A 24,363-nucleotide genomic window follows, 5' to 3' on the forward strand; every position below is an offset into this window, starting at 1 on the left:
AAAATTGGAGAAGACATCCTCAAATGATGTATCTGATGAAGGGTTAGTATCCAAAATCTATAAAGAACTTGTCAAACTCCACACCCAAAAAACAAATAATCCAGTTAAAAAATGGGCAAAAGGCATGAACAGACATCAGCAGACACATGAAAAGATGCTCAACATCACTGATCATCAGGGAAATACAAATCAAAACTACAATGAGATATTACCTCACACCAGTCAGAATGGATAAAATTAACAACACAGGAAACAAAAGGTCTTGGCGAGGATGTGGAGAAAGGGGAACCCTCTTACACTGTTGAGGGGAATGCAAACTAGTGCAGCCACTCTGGAAAACAGTATAGAGGTTCCTCAAAACATTAAAAATAGGACTGTACAATCCAGCAATTGCACCACAGGGTATTTACCCAAAGAATACAAAAATATTATCTCAAAGGGATATATGCACCCTGATGTTTATAGCAGCACTATCAACAATAGCCAAATTATGGAAAGAGCCCCAATGTCCATTGACTGATAAAACGAAAAAGATGTGAGATATATATATGATATAGGAATACTACTCAGCCATAAAAAAGAATGAAATCTTGCCATTTGCAACATGGATGAAGCTCATTACTATTACACTAAGCAAAATAAGACAGAAAAAGACAAACACCACATGATTTCACTCATATGTGGAATGTAAGAAATAAAAGACACAAACATAGAGGGGGGAAGAAAAAGAAGAAAACCAAGAAACAGACTCCTAACTATAGATGACAAGCTGATAGTTACCAGAGGGGAGGTGGGTGGGGAGGGGGGGTGAGGGAGGGTTGGGAGGGGGCACTTAAATAGGTGATTGGGATTAAGGAGGGCATTTGTGATGAGCACCAGGTGTTATATATGTGTTGAATCACTAAATTCTACATCTGAAACTAATGTGTATGTTAACCGGAGTTTAAATAAAAACTTGGAAAAAATAAAGAATATTTACAGTCCCCAAAAAAAGAAATAAAATGGCAAGATCTTGACTGTTATAATCCAATAATTTTAATTTAATATAATGAAAGTAAAACTTAATATCATTAATGATCTAATCCTACCTTTTAGATCTAGGAAAGTAAAGCGGGAAAAGTTCTAGACCTAGATGCATTAATTAGCAGGTCACTTAATCTCTCAGATTCATCTATAAAATGGGAATCAGTCCACTTTCCTTACCTTTCATGAGGCTGTTGTACCATAAATGAGCTAACGTATATGCAAGGTATTTTATAAACTCCAAAAGACTAATCAAACATGAGATACTAATCAAACATAAGATACCGCTAAACTTCACAAAGGTCAACAAACAATTCAAAATACACGTACCAAGTTTTTTTTTTTTTTAAGATTTTATTTATTTATTTGAGAGAGAGAGAATGAGAGAGAGAGCACATGAGAGGGGGGAGGGTCAGAGGGAGAAGCAGACTCCCTGCCGAGCAGGGAGCCCGATGCGGGACGCGATCCAGGGACTCCAGGATCATGACCTGAGCCGAAGGTGGTCGCTTAACCAACTGAGCCACCCAGGCGCCCCACGTACCCAGGTTTTTTGAGATCACACATTGAAAGCTCTTTGGCCACATTACCCCACGATACCATTGTCATTAGCAACATTAAAAATAAGGAGGAATAATATGACATGTGATTTGTATATTTTCTACAGAATTATTCATGCTCTACACTTTCATTATTTTAAAAAGCAAATAAACCGAAGTGTGCTCCATGAGGGATCTAAGGTGACAACTTTCAGAAGTCCCACAACTACAAATTAAGGAATGACATGATAATCAACTGCATTTTACAGATAAGACAAAATATGGCAACTTATTACAGACCTTGATAATGACACCATGGAAACTGAACACAGAAACTGATCTAGTCAGTGGCTCTCTATTACATTCTGAGAAAAGGGGCTTTCTACAGTGAATGAAATGTATTAATGCTGAACAGTCTGGAAAACATGACAAAACAATTAAACTATAAGTAAGTATAAGAAAGGAAATTATTCTTTGTGTATCTGTCCTACAACCATAAATTAATAAGTCTTACTCTTCTCAACATCATTTTGTGAAATCCCTAGCACTATGGAAAACATGCAATAAAAACACAAGATTGTCCTTAGTTTCTATTAACAACATTTTTGGACTTTGGCTAAGGTTAAATTTAATTAACTAGAAGCTATAAAGACACCAGAAAATTCCCAAAACTCCATTTACTGCACTAGTAAGCAAAATTCTCTTCATCAAAATGAACTTATCTTTCCTTAAATTTAAAACTTCATATTTTGGTAAAAGAATTTCTTAAAATAGATAATTCAACCTTTTGAAGAAAAATTCAGAATAAATTAAAAACTCAAATTTATAAATTTTAAAGTATTTGAAAAATATAAAAACACATTTGCAAGTTGTTAATGAATATGGCTGATTATAAGCTCTCAATGGAAACTATGAGTTCAACAATGCTATCATGATTTAACATATAAAGAAAAAATCTGCCTCATTAGTTCTCATAAAACTTTTCAATATCAAAGAAGATTTCAGGGCGCCTGGGTGGCTCAGATGGTTAAGCGTCTGCCTTTGGCTCAGGTCATGATCTCAGGGTCCTGGGATCGAGTCCCACATCGGGTTCCCTGCTCAGTGCAGAGCCTGCTTCTCCCTCTCCCTCTGCCACTCCCTCTGCTTGTGCTCTTCCGTCTAACTCTCTGTCAAATAAATAAATAAAATCTTTAAAAAAAAAAAGATTTCACAAATGAAACCTAATATCATTTATAGTGCCAATTTGAATTTCAAAGACATTTACAATACAGTATAACAATACTGAGATAATTTTACCTACCTGCAACTGATGAATACTATTTTGTCTAATGCTTTTTATACTAACTGCCAAGATATATATATATATAATCTTAAGAATCTGGGGGTATAAATTCAGGTATTATCTAGTATTGCTTATCAATAAATTATATTAACAAAGTAATACCTCAAAGTGAATGCATCTTATTCACAGTTTGAGATGAGTCAAATAAAAAATTGCCAACTGGTTAATTTATTCAACACAGGTTTTAACATATTCATTTTTCAACCATTTGCATCTTTTTCACCACACTATAGGTTGTTGCAAAAATTGTATTTTTACTTAGTTGTATGTGCTTTGTTCTAAGGCCAAGCATTTCTGATTTGCACAGTATATGTTAAACTGCTACCCAGCTGTTTATTCCTGCAAATAAATGTTTAATGGATACCCATAACAGTTACAAAAATCAGACTATCCAAAAGTTATTGTTCCAGAAATTAGCAATATAAAAAACCACCATATTCAATTTTGAATTGCTACAATAAAATATATTGGTGTATCTTTTTCTCTACTCTTACCAACTTCAAATATTAACACACGTTATGGAATATAGCTGAAATACTAACCTCTTGTCACATTTTTCCAGGAACAAAATTTCATAAGATGATGTACTGCAAGTACTGCTGGTTGTCTACACAGCAACCATTAGTCTCTTCCTCCCTGACACAAGAAATGCAATTCCAGAACTAGGGAAAGGATCATGGCTTATTAAAGCCAATTATAGCAATTTACATCCCTTTGCTGCTGACTTGATTTAGGAGTGAGCTGGTTATCCAGTTTTAGCCAATGAGACAAGGGAGAGTGTGCTGGGAGCTCCTGATGAAGACTCTGTAGTATAATAATAAAAAAAAGGGGATACATATGGGGCACCTGGTGGCTCAGTTAAGCATCTGCCTTCAGACAAGGTCATGATCTCAGGGTCCTGGGATGGAGTCCCACATGGGGCTCGCTGCTCAATGGGGAGTCTGCTTCACCCTCTACCCCTGTGCTCTCTTTCTCTCTCACTTTCTCTCAAGTAAACAAATTAAATCTTTAAAAAAGATAAAAGGGATACATATGTTAGGAAAACTCTCCTCCTTCCTATCATGTTTGGAGGTCTTTGCTGCATGAAAATCTGTTTAGAATTTTGGCAACCACTTTGAAACTCTAGACAGCAAACTAAGAGAAGTGCAGAACAGCTACTCCAAAGCACTAATGTGATTAAGATGCTCGATTAATGAGAAAAAATACAAAAACAACCACAAAACAAGTAACAAAATGGCAATAAATACATATCAATAATTACTTTGGATGTAAATGAACTAAAAGCTCCAATCAAGACATATGGTGACAGAGTACATAAAAAAAAAACAAGACCCATCTATATGCTACCTACAAAAGACTCATTTACCTGCACATTAAAAGAGAGGGGATGGAGAAACACTTATGCAAATGAATGTCAAGAGAAAGCCAGGATAGCAACACTTATGTTGGACAAAATAGACTTTAAAACAAAGACTGTAACAAAAGACAAAGGATACTATATAATTAAAAAAGAGACAATCCAACAAGAGGATATAAGAATTGTAAATGTTTATGCGCCCAACATGGGAACACCCAAATAGACAAAAGAGTTAATAACAAACATAAAGAAACTGATAATAATACGATAATAGTAGGGGACTTAAAACACCCCACTTACATCGATGAGATTCATCATCTAAACAGACAATCAACAAGGAAACAATGGCTTTGAATGACATGCTACACCAGATGGATTTAACAGATATATTCACATCATTCCATCCTAAAACAGAATCACATTCTTTTCAAGCACCATGGAACATTCTCCATAACAGATCACATATTAGGCCATAACACAAGTCTTAAATACAAAAACACTGAAGTCCTATCATGCGCCTTTTCTGAACACAAAGCTATGAAACTAGAAATTAAGTGCAAGACAAAAATCTGGAAAGACCACAAATACATGGAAGTTAAACAACATGGTCCTAAACAATGATGGGTCAACTAGGAAATCAAAGAAGAAATAAAAAAATACATGGAAACAGGGGTACCTGGGTGGCTTAGTCCGTTGGGCGTCTACCTTCAGCTTGGGTCATGATCCCGGGGTCCTGGGATCGAGCCCTGCATCAGGCTCCTGCTCAGTGGTGAGCCTGTTTCTCCCTCTACCTCTGCCCTTACCCCCCTACTCGTGCTTGCTCTCCCATGCTGTCTCTCTCTCAAATAAATAAATCTTTAAAAAATACACATGGAAACATAGAAAATGAAACCACAACAGTCCAAAGTCTTTTGGGTGCAGCAAAAGCAATTCTAAGAGGGAAGTATATAGCAACACAGGCCTACCTCAAGAAGCAAGAAAAGTCTCAAAGGCCTACCCAACCTTACATCTAAAGGAGCTAGGAAAAAAAAAAACAACAACAATGAAACCTAAAGCCAGCATAAGGAAGAAAGTAATAAAGATTAGAGCAGCAATAAATGATATAGGAACTAAAAAAGGCAATACAACATATCAATGAAACCAGGAGTAGGTTCTTTGAAAAAATTAATACAACTGATAAACCTTTAGCTGACTTATCAAAAAGAAAAGAGAAAGGACCCAAATAAAATCACAAATGACAGAGGAGAAATAACCAACATCACAGAAATACAAACAACTGTAAGAGAATATTCTAAAACATTATATGCCAACAAACTGAAAAACCTAGAAGAAATGGATAATTCTAACGAACATGAACTACCAAAACTGAAGCAGGAAGAAATAAAAAATTTAACCAGATTACCACCAATGAAATTCAAATAGTAATCAAAAAACTACCAACAAACAAAAGTCCAAGGCCAGATGGCTTCACGGGTGAATTCTACCAAATGTTTAAAGAAAATTTAATACCTTTTCTTCTGAAAGTATTCTAAAAAAACAGAAGAGGAAGGAAAACTTCCAAATTCAGTCTCTGAGGACAGTATCACCCTAACACCAAAACCAGATAAAGACACCACAAAAAAAAGAGAACTTCAGGCCAATATCTCTGATGAACACAGATACAAAAATCCTCAATAACATACTAGCAAACCAAATCCAACAATACATTAAAAAAAATCATACACTACAATAAAGTGGGATTTATTCCTGAGATGTAAGGGTGGTACAATATTCACAAACCAATCAATGTGATACATTATCACATCAATAACAGGAAGAATAAAAACCATATGATCATTTCAAGAGATGCGGAAAAAGCACTTGACAAAGTACAACATCCATTCATGATAAAAACCCTAAACAAAGTGGTCTAGAGGGAACATACCCCAACAGAATAAAGGCCTTATATGAAAACCCCACAGCTGCTGGAGTGGTGGGGGGTGGGAGGGATGGGGTGGCTGGGTGATAGACATTGGGGAGGGTATGTGCTACGGTGAGCGCTGTGAATTGTGTAAGACTGCTGAATTACAGACCTGTACCTCTGAAACAAACAATACATTATATGTTAAAAAAAAAAAAAAGATAACAGGATGGGAAAAATGAAGGGGAGTAAATCGGAGGGGGAGACAAACCATCAGAGACTATGGACTCTGAGAAACAACCTGAGGGTTCTAGAGGGGAGAGGGGTGGGGGGATGGGTTAGCCTGGTGATGGGTATTAAAGAGGGCACGTACTGAATGGTGTTATACGCAAACAATGAATCATGGAACACTACATCAAAAAATAATGATGTAATGTATGGTGATTAACATAACATAATAAAATAAAAAAAAAAGAAAACCCCACAGCTAAGATCATACCCAATGGTGAAAAATTGAGAGGTATTCCTGTAAGATCAGGAACAAGACAAGGATGTCCACTCTCACCACTTTTACTGAATATAGTACTGGAAGCCCTAGCCACAGCAGACAATAAAAAGAAATAAAAGGCATTGAAATTGGTAAGAAAGAAGTAAAACTGCCACTATTTGCAGATGACATGATGGTATACAAATAAAATACTAAAGACTCCATCAAAATACTACTAGAACTGATAAATAAATAAAGTTGCAGGATACAAAATCAATGTACAGAAATCTGCATTCCTTTACAGTAGTAATGAAGCAAAATAATAACGATGAAGCAGCAGAAAGTAAAATTAAGAAAACAATCCCCCTTACAATTGTACCAAAAACAATAAAATATGTAGGAATAAACTTAATCAATAAAGTGAAAGACCTGTACTCTGAAAACTATAAAACACTGATGAAAGGAATTCAATAGGACACAAAGAAATGGAAAGATATTCCATACTCATGGAATGAAAGAACAAATATTGTTAAAAATTCTGTTAAAATGTCTATGCTGCTCAGAGCAATCTATACTTTCAATGCCATCCCAATCAAAATACCAATGGCATTTTTCAAAATGCTGGAACAAACAATCCTAAAATTTGTATGAAACCAGAAAAGACCCCAAATCGCCAAGGAAATGTTGAAAAAGAGAAACAAAGCTGGGGGCATCACATTGCCTGATTTCAAGCTATATTACAAAGCTGTGATCACCAAGACAGCATGGTACTGGCACAAAAACAGACACATTGATCAATGGAACAAAATTCAAATCAAAGCCACATTGATATACCACTTTACACCAGTTAGAATGGCAAAAATTGACAAGGCAAGAAACAACAAATGTTCGAGAAGTTGTAGAGAAAGGGGAACCCTCTTACACTGTTGGTGGGAATGCAAGTTGGTACAGCTACTTTGGAAAACAGTGTGGAGGTTCCTCAAAAATTTAAAAATAGAGCTACCCTATGACCCAGCAATTGTACTACTCGACATTTATCCCAAAGACACAGATGTAGTGAAAAGAAGGGCCACATGCACGCCAATGTTCATAGCAGCAATGTCCACAATAGCCAAACTGTGGAAGGAGCCGAGATGCCCTTCAACAGATGAATGGATAAAGAAGATGTGGTCCATATACAATGGAATATTACTCAGCCATCAGAAAGGATGAATACCCACCATTTGCACTGACATGGATGGAACTGGAGGAGATTATGCTAAGTGAAATAAGTCAAGCAGAGAAAGTCAATTATCATATGGTTTCACTTATTTGTGGGACATAAGGAACAGCATGGAGGACATTAGGAGAAGAAGGGAAAAATGAACGGGGGAAATCAGAGGGGGAGACAAACCATGAGACTATGGACTCCCAGAAACAAATTGAGGGTTTTAGAGGGGAGGAGGGTACAGGGATGGGTTAGGCTGGTGACGGGTATTAAGGAGGGTACGTGTTTCATGGAGCACTGGGTGTTATACGTAAACAATGAATCACGGAACACTACATCAAGAACTAATGATGTACTGTACACTGACTAACATAATAAAAAATAAATTCTGTACTACCCAAATCAATCTACAGATTTAATGCAATCCCTGTCTAAAGAGAAACAGCATTTTTCACAGAACTAGAACAAACAATCCTAAAATTTGTATGGAACCACAAAAAAAGCCCAAATAGCCAAAGCAATCTTGAAAAAGAAAAATAAAACTAGTAGTATCACAATCCCAGACTTCGAGTTATATTACAATGCTATAGTATTCAAAAACAGTATGGTATCGGCACAAAAATAGACACTTAGATCAAAAGAACAGAATAGAAAATCCAGAAACAAACCAACAATTACATGATCAATTAATCTTTGACAAAGGAGGAATGAATATCCAATGGAAAAAAGACCGTCTCTTCAACAAATGGTGCTGGGAAAACTTGATAGCAAGATGAAAAGAAATGAAACTGGACCACTTTTTTCACCATACATGAAAATAAATTCAAAATGTAATAAAGACCTAATGCGAATCTTGAAACCATAAAAATCTAGAAGAGAGCACAGAAAGTAATTTCCCTGATAATGGCTACAGCAACATTTTTCTAGATATGTCTCCTGAGGCATGGGAAACAAAAGCAAAAATAGACTATTGGACTACAGCAAAATAAAAACCTTCTACACAGCAAAGTAAACAATCAATGAGACTAAAAGACAACCTACAGAGTGGGAGAAGATATTTGCAAATGACATATCCAATAAATGGTCAGTATCCAAAATATACAAAGAATTTAGAAAACTCAACACCTCCCCCCCCAAAATAATCCAATTAAAAATGGGTAGAAGACATGAAGAGACATTTCTCCAAAGAAGTCATACAGATGGCTAACAGACACATGAAAAGATGCTCATCATCAGTCATCATCAGGGAAATGCAAATCAAAACTACGATATACCACCTCACACCTGTCAGAATGACTAAAATCAAAAACACAAGAAGCAACAAGTGTTGGTGAGGATGTGCAGAAAAAGGAACACTCTTGCCTTGTTGGTGGGAATGCAACTGGTGTGCCCACTGTGGATACCAGTATGGAGACTCCTCAAAATGTTAAAAATAGAACTGCCCTACAATCCAAGAATGGCCCTACTGTGTATTTACCCAAAAATACAAAGACACTAATTCAAAAGGATACAGGCACCCCTATGTTTATAGGAGCATTATTTACAATAGCCAAATTATGGAAGCAGCCCAAGTGTCCACTGGCTGATGAATGGATAAACAAGATGTAGTATAGATATACAATGGAATATTATTCGGCCATAAAAAAAGAATGAAATCTTGCCATCTGCAACAACATGGATAGAGATAGAGAGTAAAATGCTAAGCAAAAAAAGTCAGTCAGAGAAAGACAAATACCATATGATTTCACTCATGTGGAATTTAAGAAACAAAATAATGAGCAAGTGAAAAGAAAAAAGAAAGACAAACCAATAAAGAGTGTCTTAACTATAGAGAACAAACTGATGGATACCAGATGGGAGTTGGATGGGAGGATGGGTCAAAGAGGTGATGGGGATTAAAGAGAACACTTATCATGATAGCATTGTAATGTATAGAATTGTTGAATCACTATATTGTACACCTGAAGCCAATATTACACTGTATGTCAACTGGAAATTTTTTTAAGTTTTTATTTAAATTCCAGTTAGTTAACATACAGTGTAATACTAGTTTCAGGTGTACAATACAGCACTTCAACACTTCCATACACCACCTGGTGCTCACCACAAGTGCACTCCTTAATCCCCATCACCTATTTAACCAATCCCCACCACCACCTACCTTCCCTCTGGGAACCATCTGTTTGTTTTCTATAGTTAAGTAACTGGAATTTAAATAAAAACTTTTTAAAAGTGTTCATTAACAAATTCTTCAATGATCAACCTACTGACCCACCTACCTCCTCACCTTCCCACCTCCCATCTACCTATCCTTGTACTTGCTTAAACCACTTTTAGTTGGGCACTATGTCACTTGTAGCCTAAATCAAACTTATTTGTACACAATGATAAAAAATAGCTTCCTCTAAATTGTAATGATTACATTTTTAAAATTTATTCCTTTTTCTTACTGATATTACTCCATTTTTGCCCAGGAAGTTCAGGTTACTTTGTATTTTTGAGTTAAAATATTAGAATCCAAAATTAAAAAGTAGAATTTTGGATTACTATTAAAGTGATATCTTTATTTTATTAATCGACTAGAGAGTTGGTTCATTTGCAAATCTAAGAGGGAAGTTTTCATCCTGCTTTAATATTATCATGCCAGAAAAGGGAAAACAATGTTCAATATTTGCAAAAACAAAAAACAAAAACACCGGGGCAGAAAAATACAAGTTATTGCCAATACTTCAGAAAGATAAAATCTCTTCTTGCTAAAGGAACTACATGGTATTATGCAAGTAACAGGCAACAATCTTTTACCTAAGAATTTTCTGGATTTGTGAGACTAAAGTGGGAATTAGTGTATTGTACCTTTTCATCGTCTACTGAATAAAATAAGATATAGTAGCTGTTTTTATTCCCTCATATAAACTACAAAAGCATCCTGTGGTGTATAAACTACAGTCACCACAACTAAAGGATATAGGATTGATTCATCCCTTACCTTCCTAACTCTAGGAGTTAGGCACTTTTCATTCCTCATTATAGATATGACTACTTTACAATACTAAATAGTATTCTAGTAAATTAAGGAAGTAAATGCACCTCATTAGGTGCTAGTCTGTACAAAAGAAATACTTTATTCACCTGATGGAATGGTTCTCTTGATGTGTGTGAAATACAACATGGAAAAAAATGGAAACAACACCAGCTTTTGAGTTAGACAGACACGGGTTCAAATCTTGACTCTGCTATCTCTAGCTCTCCCTGAGCTCCAGTTTATTCAGCAGCAATATACACCAATAGCTCATGCACATGGCTATAATACAAACTGAATGCAATTAAATAAACTGTGTAAAGCACCAGGTTATAGAAGCTGTCACACAGACATATATGTACTGTGGGGAGCCTGCTTCTCCCTCTGCCTGTCGCTCCCCCTGCTTGTGCTCTCTCTCTCCCTCACTCCCTCTCTCTTTCTGACATAAATAAAATCTTAAAAACAAAACAATCTATGTATAGAAGTATTTTTGGCTCAAACTGGAAATTTTCCTACTTATTTCAAGCAGCATTCAGGATCAAAGCTCTGATATAACAAAATAATCTGGATTGTTCCTGATGGGAGTTTATGATATGTGGACTTACGCTATGATAGTAGACATATCACCATTTCTATTTTAGTATTTAGACCAATTTTGGAATAACCAAAAGTACTAAATTTAATGTTCAAAAGATCAATAAAGCCTTTAGGTTGAATACTTAAGAATTACTTTTGAAAACAAGTAAAGTCAACAACAATAAAAAAAATAATACACTATCCTATATGTTTATATTAGAGTATGGTGTTACTGACTTTCCAAGTACTTTGAGGTATTTTCCAAGCAATGGTGATGAGTCTACACTGATTTATTTGCATCGTTGCCCTGGCCTCCTTGTAATCAAAAATTAAAAATCAAGAGGCTGCTGGTTATGGCTACAATATTGTTTATGGCCAAAAGATACATATTTTATTCTCCCTTGATGAAATAATAAGTAGCATATGTGAGAATCTAATTGTAGATTTTGGCCTAATAAACATCAACTCTATAAATAAGCTAACACATCTGGTCTAAAAGGAGAAAACAAGTCATATGTCAGTATTCATATTATTATAAAGCTGTCTTTACCTGATATTTTGGATTTACCAAAATATTAAAACCAATATTCTATATATGTAGTGTATCAAGGACTAAAGTTTGACTTCTATTTGTTTGATACAACTAGCTACAATAAACATGAATGACCATTAAAAGGACCATCACTTTTGGTAATGACCATTACTTTTGGTAATCTGTCATTTGATCAGATTGTGGATTTGATAGGCACATGCTAAAAGAGTAGTGTACAAAAACATGATAATTAGCCAGGGAGAGACCCTAAATGATTTGCCTTCATTAGGGTATAATTACAGAGTCATCAGAAAGTGGTAACAACTTTCTTTCTGAAAAAAAAAAAAAATGCTCATTAAGTGAGGCTAAGGTTAAGTAGAAAACAATTAACTCATGGTGTGTGGCTATGGACAGAAAACACACGACTCTCAATAGGAAACAGACGCTTTAAAAAAAGCAAACGAAGAGGAATACATAAATCTGTTCCTCTTTGTATAAGACATTACTGTCTATGTAAAAATCCCAAGGAACCTATAAAAAAAATCCCCAGAATAAGTGAGTTCAGCAAGATGCCAGGATACAACTCAATGCATAAAAAACAACTGCATTTCTAGATACCCATAATGAACATATGAAAGCCAACATTAAAAAGACAATGCCACTTATAATTGCCCCAAAGAGAAGTAACAACTTAGGTTTACAATTAAAAAAACATGCACAGGATTGGGATGCTGAAAATTCACAATTCTGTAGAAAGAAATCGAAGTCAACCTACATAAATGGAGAGTCATACATTGTGAGTGAACTGGAAGACTCAAAATAATAAAGGTATCAATTCCCCCCAACTTGATTTATAGCATTAATGCAATTCCTAAATTCTAGCAACATTTTCTCGACAAAGAAAAGCTTATTAGAATATTTATATGAAAAGGCACAAACTCTGGAATAAATAAAACAATTTTGACAAAAAAAAATCAATTTGGAGGAATTATTCTACCTGATTTTAAATCCTAATATATAGCTGCAGTAATAAAGACAGTGTGGTATTGGTGTGGGAAAAGACATACACATCAATGGAACAGAATATAAAATCCACAAATAGACCCATCAAAGTACAGCCAACTGATTTTTGACAAATATGCAAATTAATTCAGTGGAGAAAAAACAGTCTTTATAACAAACTGTGCCAAAGCAATCGGATAACCTTATGTTAAAAAAATTAACACTGACCTAAAGCTCACACCTTATACAAAAATTACAGTAGATCATGGGATTAAACATAAAACATACTGTAATTTTTTTTTGAAAAATAGGAGGAAATATTCTGGATCTATACCCAAGAAAAAAGTGATAAATTGGACCTCATCAAAATTTAAAACATTTCACCTGCAAAATATCCTGCTTAAAGAGGATGCCAGACAAGCCGCAGACTTGGGGGAAATATTTGCAAACTACATACTTAACAAAGGACACATATATAAAACATATAAAGAACTCTCAAAAATCCACAGGAAAAAGCCAATCCAATGAAAAAATGAGCAAAAGATATGAACAGATTTTCAACAAAAAGGATGTAAGAATGGCAAACAAACACATGAAAAGATGTTCAAAATCAGCCATAAGAGAAATGCAAATTATAAATCCAATGAGATATCACTACACAACTATCAGAATGGCTAAAAAAGTGAAAACATCAAATGTTGGGGAGCATGTGGGGAAACTGAATCATGAAATTCTGATGGAAATGTAAAATGGTACAGCCCCCCTGGAAAACAGTTTTTCAGTTTAAAACTAAACATGTAATTACCATATGGCCCATCAATTATACACTTGGGCATTTATCCCAGACAAATGAAAACTTATGTTCACAGAGAATTCTATAAACAAATATTCATAGCAGCTTTATTTGTAACAGACACAAGTGAAAAAAGCCCAGATGTTCTTCAACAGGTGAATAAGTGAAGCTTGGTATGTCCATAGCATGGAATACTATTCAGCAATAACAAGGAACCAACTACTAATGCATGCAACCACCTGGATGAATCTGCAGGTTAACTACAATGAGTGAAAAGAGCCAATGGCAAAAGGTTACATACTATACAGTTCTATTTACATAACATTCTCAAAATGACAAAATAATGGAGCTGGAAGAGAGATTAGTGGTTACCAAGAGTTAGAAATTGGGGGAAATGGTAGGAAGGAGATGAGCTATGGTTATAAAATGGAAACAGGAAAGATCCTTGGGGTGATGTAACTGCTCACTTCTGTTAGTTGACTGTGGTGATGGATACATGACCTGACATATATGTTAAAATTATACAAAACTAAACACATACTCATGCCCTACCTCCACAAAATGTAACATTAACATCATTGATAATGCATATATAAAAAAGCAACAACAACAACAAGCCAAGAACCTGTACCATTTTTTCATTATTTACAAAAGGGAAATCAAAAAGATTTTTTGATGTAGCCAACAAGAATGTCAAGGATCTATTACACGGTGATACTCTCTTACATCAATAAAAGAAAATAAAAACCATATGGTTCAATATCTGCAAATCAATCAATGTGATACATCATATCAATATCAGAAAGAATAAATAGATGCAGAAAAAGCACTTGACAAAGTACAACATCCATTCATGATAAAAACTCTCAACAAAGTAGAGATAGAACATACCTCAACAAAATAAAGGCCATATATGAAAAACCCACACCTAATATCATCCTCAATGGAGAAAAAGTGAAAGCTTTTCCTCTATAGTCAGGAACAAGACAGGGATGTCCACTCTCACCACTGCTGTTCAACACAGTACTAGAAGTCCCAGCATCAGCAATCAGACAACACAAAGAAATAAAAGGCATCCAAATCAGCAAAGAGGAAGTCAAACTTTCACTATTTGCAGATGGCATGATTCTCTATACAGAAAACACGAAAGACTGCACTAGAAAATTGCTAGAACTGATATACAAATTCAGTAAAGTCGCAGTATACAAAAATCAACATACAGAAATCTGTTGCATTTCTGTACAACAATGACACGGCAGAAAGAGCTATCAAGGAATCAATCCCATTTACAAATGCTCCAAAAACAGTAAGATAACTAGGAATAAACCTAACTGAAGAGGCAAAAGATCAGAACTCTGAAAACTATAAAACACTGATGAAAGGAAATGAAGATGACACAAAGAAATGGAAAAACATTCCATGCTCACGGACTGGAAGAACAAATGTCGTTAAAATGTCTATATTACCCAAAGCAATCTACACAGTTCATGCAATCCTTATCAAAATAATAACAGCATTTTTCACAGAATGAGAATGAACAATCCTAAAATTTGTATGGAACACAAAAGACCCCAAATAGCAAAAAACAAACTTGAAAAAGAAAAGCAACACTGCAGGCATCACGATTCCAGACCTCAAGTTATATTACAAAGTTGTAGTGATCAAGACAGTATAATACTGGCACAAAAATAGACACATAATTCAATAGAACAGAATAGAAAACCGAGAAATGGACCCACAACTATATGGTCAATTAATCCTCGACAAAGCAGGAAAGAACAGCCAATGGAAAAAAGTCTCTTCAACAAATGGTGTTGGGAAAACTGGACAGCAATATTCAAAAGAATGAAACTGGACCACTTTATTATACCATACATAAAAATAAACTCAAAATGGACTAAAAACCTAAATGTGAGACCTAAACTATAAAAATCCTAGAAGAGACCACAGGCATTAACTTCTCTGACATCTGCCATAGCAACTTTTTTCTAGATAGGTCCCCTGAGGCAAGGCAACAAAAGGAAAAATAAACTATTGAGGCTACATCAAAATAAAAAGCTTCTGCACAGTGAAGGAAGCAATCAACAAAACTTAAAAAGGCAACCAGAATGGGAGAAGATATTTGCAAATGATATATATGATAAAGGGTTAGTAACCCAAGTATATAAAGAAGTTGTAAAACTCAACACCCCCCCCCAAAAAATAATCCAATTAAAAAATGGGTAGAAGACATGAATAGACATTTCTCCAAAGAAGATAGCCACATGGCCAACAGACACATGAGAAGATGCTCATTATCACTTATCATCAGGGAAATGAAAATCAAAACTACAATGAGATTATCACCTCACATTTGTCAAAATGGCTAAAATCAACAACACAAGAAACAACAGATGTTAGTGAGGATGTGGAGAAAAAGGAACCCTGTTGCAGTCTTGATGAGAATGCAAACTGGTGTAGCCACTGTGGAAAACAGTATGGCAGTTCCTCTAAAAATTAAAAATAGAACTCCCCTAGGATCCAGCAATCCCACTACAGGGCGTTTAAATTCATGTGGAATTTAAGAAACAAATGAGCAAAAGGAAAAAATAGAGAAGCAAACCAAGAAACAAACTGTTACCACAGGAGAGGTGGGTGGGGGAATGGGTAGAATAGGTCATAGGGATTAAGGAGTGCACTTGTGATGAGCACCTGGTGACCTATGTATGGAATTGTTTAATTACTATAATGTATACCCAAAACTAATATAATAGTGAATGTTAACTGGAAAACAAAAACTTAAAAAAAATGAATTTTCTCACTTAGAGACACTTAAAATATTACTTCCCAATATTCTCTCCTGATTTTGAAAATATGTCCCCAAATATTATGACCAATTGTTTTTATTTCAAACTTATAATTTTCCATTTTGCTACACTGAATATTATCTAAGAAGAGTTAAAAGAACACTGGAGCAGAATTAAATAATCCTGAGGTTTGATCTTGGGCTCCACCACTATCTAGGCTACATGTGGTTTGGACATTTTTCAAGCCATTTTTCCCTTCAACAAACTAATCTCTATATAATGAGGATTCTATAAAAACTGCAACTAGTACTACCTCCTCTATCCTAGCACAGGATGGTTGTAAGAATCAAGTCATTAATGTGGCATGTTATTATCACCATTATCATCTAAGCAGAAAAAACTGAAAGTTATATTTTTAAAAAGGCAAACCATCTTATCAATTGACGTTTAGCAACCAATGTTATATGTTGGCTTCTTTTGAATAGATGTGAATAAGAAGTCATTAACTCAGTTTATCCTAAATAAATACTTTTCATACCTGGCATAACAAAACACTTCCACATGTTGAATGGTTTTGTCCTTCCTGCTAAGAGCAATGGCTTCTTCATTTTCAAGAATCTGCTCTTGCCATGCTGGGCTTTCATTCACAACATCACTATTTTCCTAAACAAAATACAGATGAGAAACGTTAATTAAATTGTGCAATCTGAACCTCTACTTTTTTGTGAAAATGTATACCTTTCTCAATTAATACTTTGCCTCTGATTCCATCAAAATTCTGAAGTGACTCTAGCATAGTGTGCCATCTTCAAAGAGAAGAAAATTGTGTAAAAACCTATCCTCTCAAATGTTACCTCTGGTTTACAGTTTTCTATCAGGATATCTGACATTCTGATGCAGTCATTGGATGTGCCTGTTTTGACATTACTTAAGAACTAGGATAACTAACCCTCTATCTGCTGAAAATCAAGTGTGTCTGGTATACATATTACTTGTTATTATTAACAAAGTTTTTGCATTTTGTTGTCCAAAAGCAGGCCCACGATTACTTCATTCTACTTACCTTTAGGTCATTGAAGGTTAGTCACTAGCCATGCCAAATTCTGATTTTATGTAAAAGTATTTTTGAAAAGTATGCAGCCTACTGTAACTAAGGACTGTATAATAATCAACCTCTAAATATTTTATATTCAGGAAGACAATAAAAACAATAATATATGATAATGTATGTAAACTTATAAGGGTTGAAAGTGGCCCTTCAAAATTTTTAATAATTCCTAATTATATTTTATGGAAATAAGTTATATGCGTAGCAATATCTGAATACAGGGGATTTTTGGAAATGTCAAGATATGCTTTTTCCAAATGTCAAGGATCAATTTTTAATTCGTTTAAAATTTTAAACTATTTGGTACATATTTCTCAGAGAAAAAAATTTTTGAATATATATTCTCAAAGAACTAGTAGGGAAATATAACTACAATATTCTTCATTTTAAGTACATTCACCTCAAGAAATTTCTAAACTTGCAGATTTCATAAAATAGGACAATAATTATTTTCAAAGGCTTTTGTTCTCAGGGCCCCTGGGTGGCCCAGTCAGTTAAGCATTGAACTCTTGGTTTTGGCTCAGGTCATTATCTCAGGGTCCTGGGATAAAGCTCCAGGTCAGGCTCTGTGCTCAGCAAGGAGTCTGCTTCCCCTCTCTCTCTCCCTCTGCCCCTCCCTCAGCTCATGCACTCTCTCTCTTTTAAATAAATCTTTAAAAAGGCCTTTTTCGGGGTGCCTGGGTGGCTCAGATGGTTAAGCGTCTGCCTTCGGCTCAGGTCATGATCCCAGGGTTCTGGGATCGAGCCCCACATCAGGCTCCCAGCTCAGTGGGAAGCCTGCTTCTCCCGCTCCCTCTGCCTGCTGCTTCCCCTGCTTGTACCTGTCTCTCTTTCTCTGTCAAAAATGGGTAGAGTCTTTAAAAATAAACAAATAAATAAAAAGGCCTTTTTCTCCTGAATTTAACATTTTAAACTGAAGAAAAGTAGGGCAGACATTGTTATTATTAAGTGTAATTATTAGATAGTGTTAAACATCCCAACATAGGTAGAAAAGGAAGTGAAATACAGGAACTCTGAATGTGTAGACATGGGGTTTCCAACCTGAAGACAAGACTGTGGATCAGCACACAAAGAGTGAAGGGCGAAAGGATACGGTAGAAAGAGAATGCTGGAGTAGAAGCAGCACTAAAATAAAAGAAACATCTACAAAAATATTTTTATTTTAATAAATCTAACCTAGTATCAAAATTTACTTTATAAAATTATCCTCACTCACCAGAATTTTCCATTCAGACAAATGAGGTATTTTTGTTGTCTTTTTGTGAGCATCTAGACTAAATTTTCTCAAGGAAGTACTAAATATGCTAAATATACTAAATAAGATAACCCTTATACATACTTCCTAAGAATAATGATCAACATAAATATACAAATATTTAAGGCACATACATAAAATAGTTAAATGTCTACTAGTAACATTTACTTTCTTGCAATATTATTTTCCAAACATTACTTGTTTCTCCACACTCTCATTTCATGCAACGGTATTATTCAAACTGAATCTTCACTGCATCTTCAACATCAATGGCTTTGTCACCCCTAGAAGCACTTTTTTAAGTGCATAAATTAATCAGTACAACTACAATGCTTATTGTGGTGTTTGGCACACAGTAAGTGCTTAATAAGTCTTAGCTATATTATTTTTAGCTAACTGAATACAATTTTATAGAATATATCATACTCCTTTCCCAACTGTCTAAACGCTATTGAGATATAGCAGTTTCTGATTCCATGCATGATGCTCTCAGTAGGAAGTTCTTTTCAAGCCACATATACCATTCACATAAAATTAGGACAGTTTTTTTTTCATCTGTCATAAAAATGAGTAAAATCCAGGACATAACCAACTCTCCATATTACTATGCCATACATGTCCTCTAAAAAACTTCTTTACAATGATATCCAATATTTATAGTAGTGAGATTCTAACTTAGAAAAAACTTACTAAATTTATATTAAATTTTTCCTTGTTTTTTGTTTTTACTAATTCTGTCAGATGACTTTTAAACTACCAATGACGCAGACCATTTCAAATTAATGTACTGCCCCCCTCCCCGAATAGCTGTTTTTTTTTTTTTTTCCTCAAAATATACTACTGAAAGAGCAACTAGTAATATGTGAGATTTTATGAGGACTGAATTTTTTTTCTGAAAGACTATTTTGGAGAAAATATCTTGCCTTGTATTTGGGAATGTAATGAGAAAATGGTATCAAGCATATATGATGTACTCTTCAGCCAACATGTCTATGTATATTTAAAAAGTGATATCTATATTTTGAAAGCATCAGAAGAACATTAACTTAAAAAATGACTGCATAATTTTTGTTAAATAAATAAAAATGAGGAATCAATTCTATATTACAGAAGCTTAGGGTTTTCCTTAACGTAGGGTTATTATGTGATACAAAATACAACCTAGTAGATTAAAAATCAACTAAGAAGTTTACCTGGTATTCCTTTAGCCAGGACAGTATTCCTGAAAAGCTAAAACTGGCCCAGTTTCCACCATAATAGCTTCTTCTGTAATAATAAAAAATAAGAGTAAAGAAAAGGGAAAAAAAATTAAGTCACTGATCTCCATCAGCAAACCACCCTGGACCCTTCAAATGATCTCAATATTGCTACCTCGGAGTTCAAAACAACTGGGATATTGGAAATACTAGGCTGAAATAAAAGATGGCCTCTCAGATCCCAAAGGTAACTTTCCATTGTACAAGGAGTTAAAAAAATCTCTTTGGCCTACTCAGAGCTTTCTCCACTGATCAAATGCCACTGATCATGTGATTGTGAACAACTTGATATGGGCATTGAACAGGGAATATGAACAAAATTTGACTCCTGGTTTAAAAAAAAATGGCTGGAGAGAAAACCTTGGTAGAACTCAAGTAAAGACAATGAAAAAACTGCTAAGTTTTCTATAAACATATTTAATTATTTATACACAATTATATGTATACACTACATATATACCCATACAGACAATTATATAGACACTGTCACCACCACCACCAAAGCCCCAAACCCATAACCCATAACCCATGCCAACATACACACCCACACACAAATGGCTACTCTATTCACTTAATTTTGATAAGTAAAGCAAGGACAATATTCCTGCTGATAACTAGGTGAACTATTATTCTTCATTCCATAGTCCTGTGAAGATTATCATTCTGTTTTAGAGAACCCAGAGGTCTCCTAATTAGGATCAGGTAAACCTTGTAGAAATTGGACTTCTGATTAACTTCCTTAAGTAGGAGATGTGTGGCAAACCAGAATTCTCTAATTCTGTACTATATATCTGTACTGGGGCTTCCCATTTCTTACAAAACTCTTCACGTTTATTTATTCTTTGTATGATGAACCACAAAGTATACTCAGTCACACCTACAACATCCATTCTGGTTCTGGGGTGGGACAGATTCTTGGTTTGTTTTTTGTTTTCATTTTGGCTTCTCTGTATTTTTCTCTAATGAAATAAAAATCTAAAAAAGCTCTTTTTTAAATGAGATGAAAATTAAAACCTTTAATATAATATCCAAAATTGGGGGGGGGAGATGGCAGAGGAGTAGGGGACCCTATTTCAACTGGTCCCCAGAATTGAGCTGGGTATCTACCAGACCACTCTGAGCACCCACGAAACCAGCCTGAGATGTAAGAAGATCTGGATCTCTACAAACAGAACATCACAGGCGGTTCGTTTTGAGGTACGAAGCGGGGAGCCGTGATTCCACAGGCAGATATCAGAGAATAAACGGCAGAGGGAGGGTGCCTGGCCGTGGGTTTCCTACACCACCGGTAAGCGACAGCCTTGCGCTCTGTGGACGGGGCACAGACTCGCAGACCGGTAGCGGCAGGGAAAGGACTTTAGGGCAGCACCCTGGGCGGAAACCCAGAGTGGCGGGGTCACGTGTGCGAACTGGGAGCGGCTGGAGGTTTTAGAAGCACACAGGGCAGAGACGTGCCCTAACCTGGAGGCAGGACTGGGAGCGCTGCGGAGGGGCGCACAACCCAGGACGCTGCAGTTTATAGCAGCACCGACAGAAACGAACACGGTGTGGCCTGGAGAGCTCAATGAAGAACAGACTGCGATCTCTCTGCTCTGAGGCAGAGGGTTGGAAACGGTTTCTTCTGCTCTGACTCACGGAAGAGACGCAGAAAGCGGCCAGGGAAAGCCTCCAGAGAACAAAAGCCCCAAAAACTGATTCCCGCTAAGCCCTTCCCACGCCACAGGGGGGCAGGGCAACTCCACCCAAACAGGGATGCCTGAGTAACAGCGCAGCAGGCCCCTCCCACAGAAGATAGGCTGGGAAAACAAGAGGCGAACAACCCTAAGGTCCCAAAAAAACAGGTGCATTTTGCTTGGGTTCTGGTCAATAATTTGGACTCTATACATTGCCTCAAATACCCATCAACAGAATGACTAGGAGGAGGAGCCCCCAAAATAGAAAAGACTCAGAAATTATGACTTATGCTGAAGATTTACAAATGGATGCAGATATAACCAAGATGTCGGAGATGGAATTCAGGCTAACAATTGTGAAGACAATGACTAGAATGGAGAAATCAATTAATGGCAACACTGAGTCTCTAAGGGCAGAAATAAAAGCTGAACTGGCAGAACTTAAAAATGCTATCAATGAGATCCAATCCAATCTAGATAATCTAACAGCTAGGGTAACTGAGGCAGAAGAACAAATAAGCGACCTGGAAGACAATATAATAAATAAAAAGGGAAAAGAGGAGGCCAGGGAAAAACAACTCAGAATCCATGAAAATAGAATCAGAGAAATAAGTGACACCATGAAATGTTCCAATGTCAGAATAATTGGAATCCCAGAAGGCGTGGAGAGAGAGAGAGGATTAGAAGATATATTTGAGCAAATCATAGCTGAGAACTTCCCTAATCTGGGGAATGAAACAAACATTCCCATCCTAGAGGCAGAGAGGACCCCTCCTAAGATCAAGGAAAACAGGACAACACCCTGGCATGTAATAATAAAACTTGCAAATCTTAGAACCAAGGAAACCATCTTAAGGGCAGTTAGGGGGGAGAGATTCCTTACGTACAGAGGGAGGAACATGAGAATAATGTCATACCTATCCACAGAGACCTGGCAAGCCAGAAAGGCCTGGCAAGACATATTCAGGGTACTAAATGAGAAGAACATGCAGCCAAGAATACTTTATCCAGCAAGGCTGTCATTTAGAATGGATGGAGAGATGCAGAGCTTCCAAGACCGGACGAAACTGAAAGAATATGTGATCACTAAGCTGACCCTGCAAGAAATATTAAGGGGGTTCTATAAAAGGAGAAAGACCCCAAGAGTCATATACAACAGAAATTTACAGGGACAATCTATAAAAACAATGTCTTCACAGGCAACATGATGAAAACTAATTCGTATCTTTCAATAATCATTCTCAATGTGAATGGCCTAAATGCTCCCATAAAATGGCACAGGGCTGCAGACTGGATAAAAAGACAGGACCCATCCATATGCTGCCTACAAGAGACTCATTCTGAACCTAAAGATACATCAACACTGAAAGTGAAGGTACGGAGATCCATCTTCCATGCCAGCGGACCTCAAAAGAAAGCTGGAGTAGCAAGTCTTATAAAGACAACTAAGAATTTAAACTAAAGTCTGTAATAAGAGATGCAGAAGGACACTATATCATTCTTAAAGGGTCTATCCAACAAGAAGATCTAACAATTGTAAATATCTATGCCCCCAACATGGGAGCAGCCACCTACATAAGCCAACTGTTAACCAAAATAAAGAGTCATATTGATAACAATATGTTAATTGTAGGAGACCTCAATACTCCACTCTCAGCAATGGACAGATCATCTAAGCAGAAAATCAACAAGGAAACAAGAGCTTTGAATGACACACTGGACCAGATGGACCTCACAGATATATACAGAACATTCCATCCTAAAATAAGAAAATACTCCTTCTTCTCGAGTGCACATGAAACTTTCTCCAGAATACACCACATACTGGGTCACAAATTAGGTCTCAACCGATACCGAAAGACTGAGATTATTCCCCGCATATTCTCAGACCACAATGCTCTAAAACTGGAACTCAATCACAAGAAAAAATTTGGCAGAAATTCAAACACTTGGAAGTTAAAGACCACTCAGCTCAAGAATGTTTGGGTCAACCAGGAAATCAAAGAAGAACTTAAACAATTCATGGAAATCAATGAGAACGAAAACACATGGGTCCAAAACCTATGGGATACTGCAAAGGCGATCCTAAGGGGGAAATACATAGCCATCCAAGCCTCACTCAAAAAAAATAGAAAAATCCCGAATTCACCAACTAACTCTATACCTTAAAGAACTAGAGAAAAAGCAACAAACAATGCCTAAGCCATGCATTAGAAGAGAAATAATTAAGATTAGAGCAGAGATCAATGAATTAGAAACCAGAAACACAGTAGATCAAATCAACGAAACTAGAAGTTGGTTCTTTGAAGAATTAATAAGATCGATAAACCCCTGGCCAGACTTATCTGAAAGAAAAGAGAAAGGACCCAAATTAATAAAATTATGAATGAAAGGGGAGAGATCACGACTAACACCAAGGAAATAGAAACAATTACTAGAAATTATTATCAACAACTATATGCCAATAAACTGAGCAATCTGGATGAAATGCATGACTTCTTGTAAACCTAT

At 35.9% G+C, this 24,363-nt stretch overlaps 1 protein-coding gene across 7 annotated transcripts in view; it reads right to left on the reverse strand.

Annotated features, from left to right (window-relative positions):
• CHM (CHM Rab escort protein) overlaps positions 1-24,363 on the reverse strand; it is a 218,423-nt gene that overhangs the window by 143,648 nt on the left and 50,412 nt on the right. For 6 of the 7 annotated variants that reach the window (XM_064574309.1, XM_064574310.1, XM_045880044.2 and 3 more), the window contains exons 3-4: positions 20,117-20,189; positions 17,099-17,223 (exon numbers count right to left, since the gene is read on the reverse strand). The exons of the other annotated variant lie outside the window; for it this stretch is intronic. In XM_064574309.1, the coding sequence (XP_064430379.1) occupies positions 17,099-17,223; positions 20,117-20,189 (198 nt within the window). The remainder of the gene's footprint in view (positions 1-17,098; positions 17,224-20,116; positions 20,190-24,363) is intronic. 7 annotated transcript variants of the gene reach the window in all.

This window comes from Mirounga angustirostris, unplaced genomic scaffold (assembly GCF_029215605.1).
Source record: "Mirounga angustirostris isolate CCGP_5_RB_7025 unplaced genomic scaffold, mMirAng1.0.hap1 SCAF_11, whole genome shotgun sequence".
Classification (NCBI taxonomy): Eukaryota; Metazoa; Chordata; class Mammalia; order Carnivora; family Phocidae; genus Mirounga; species Mirounga angustirostris.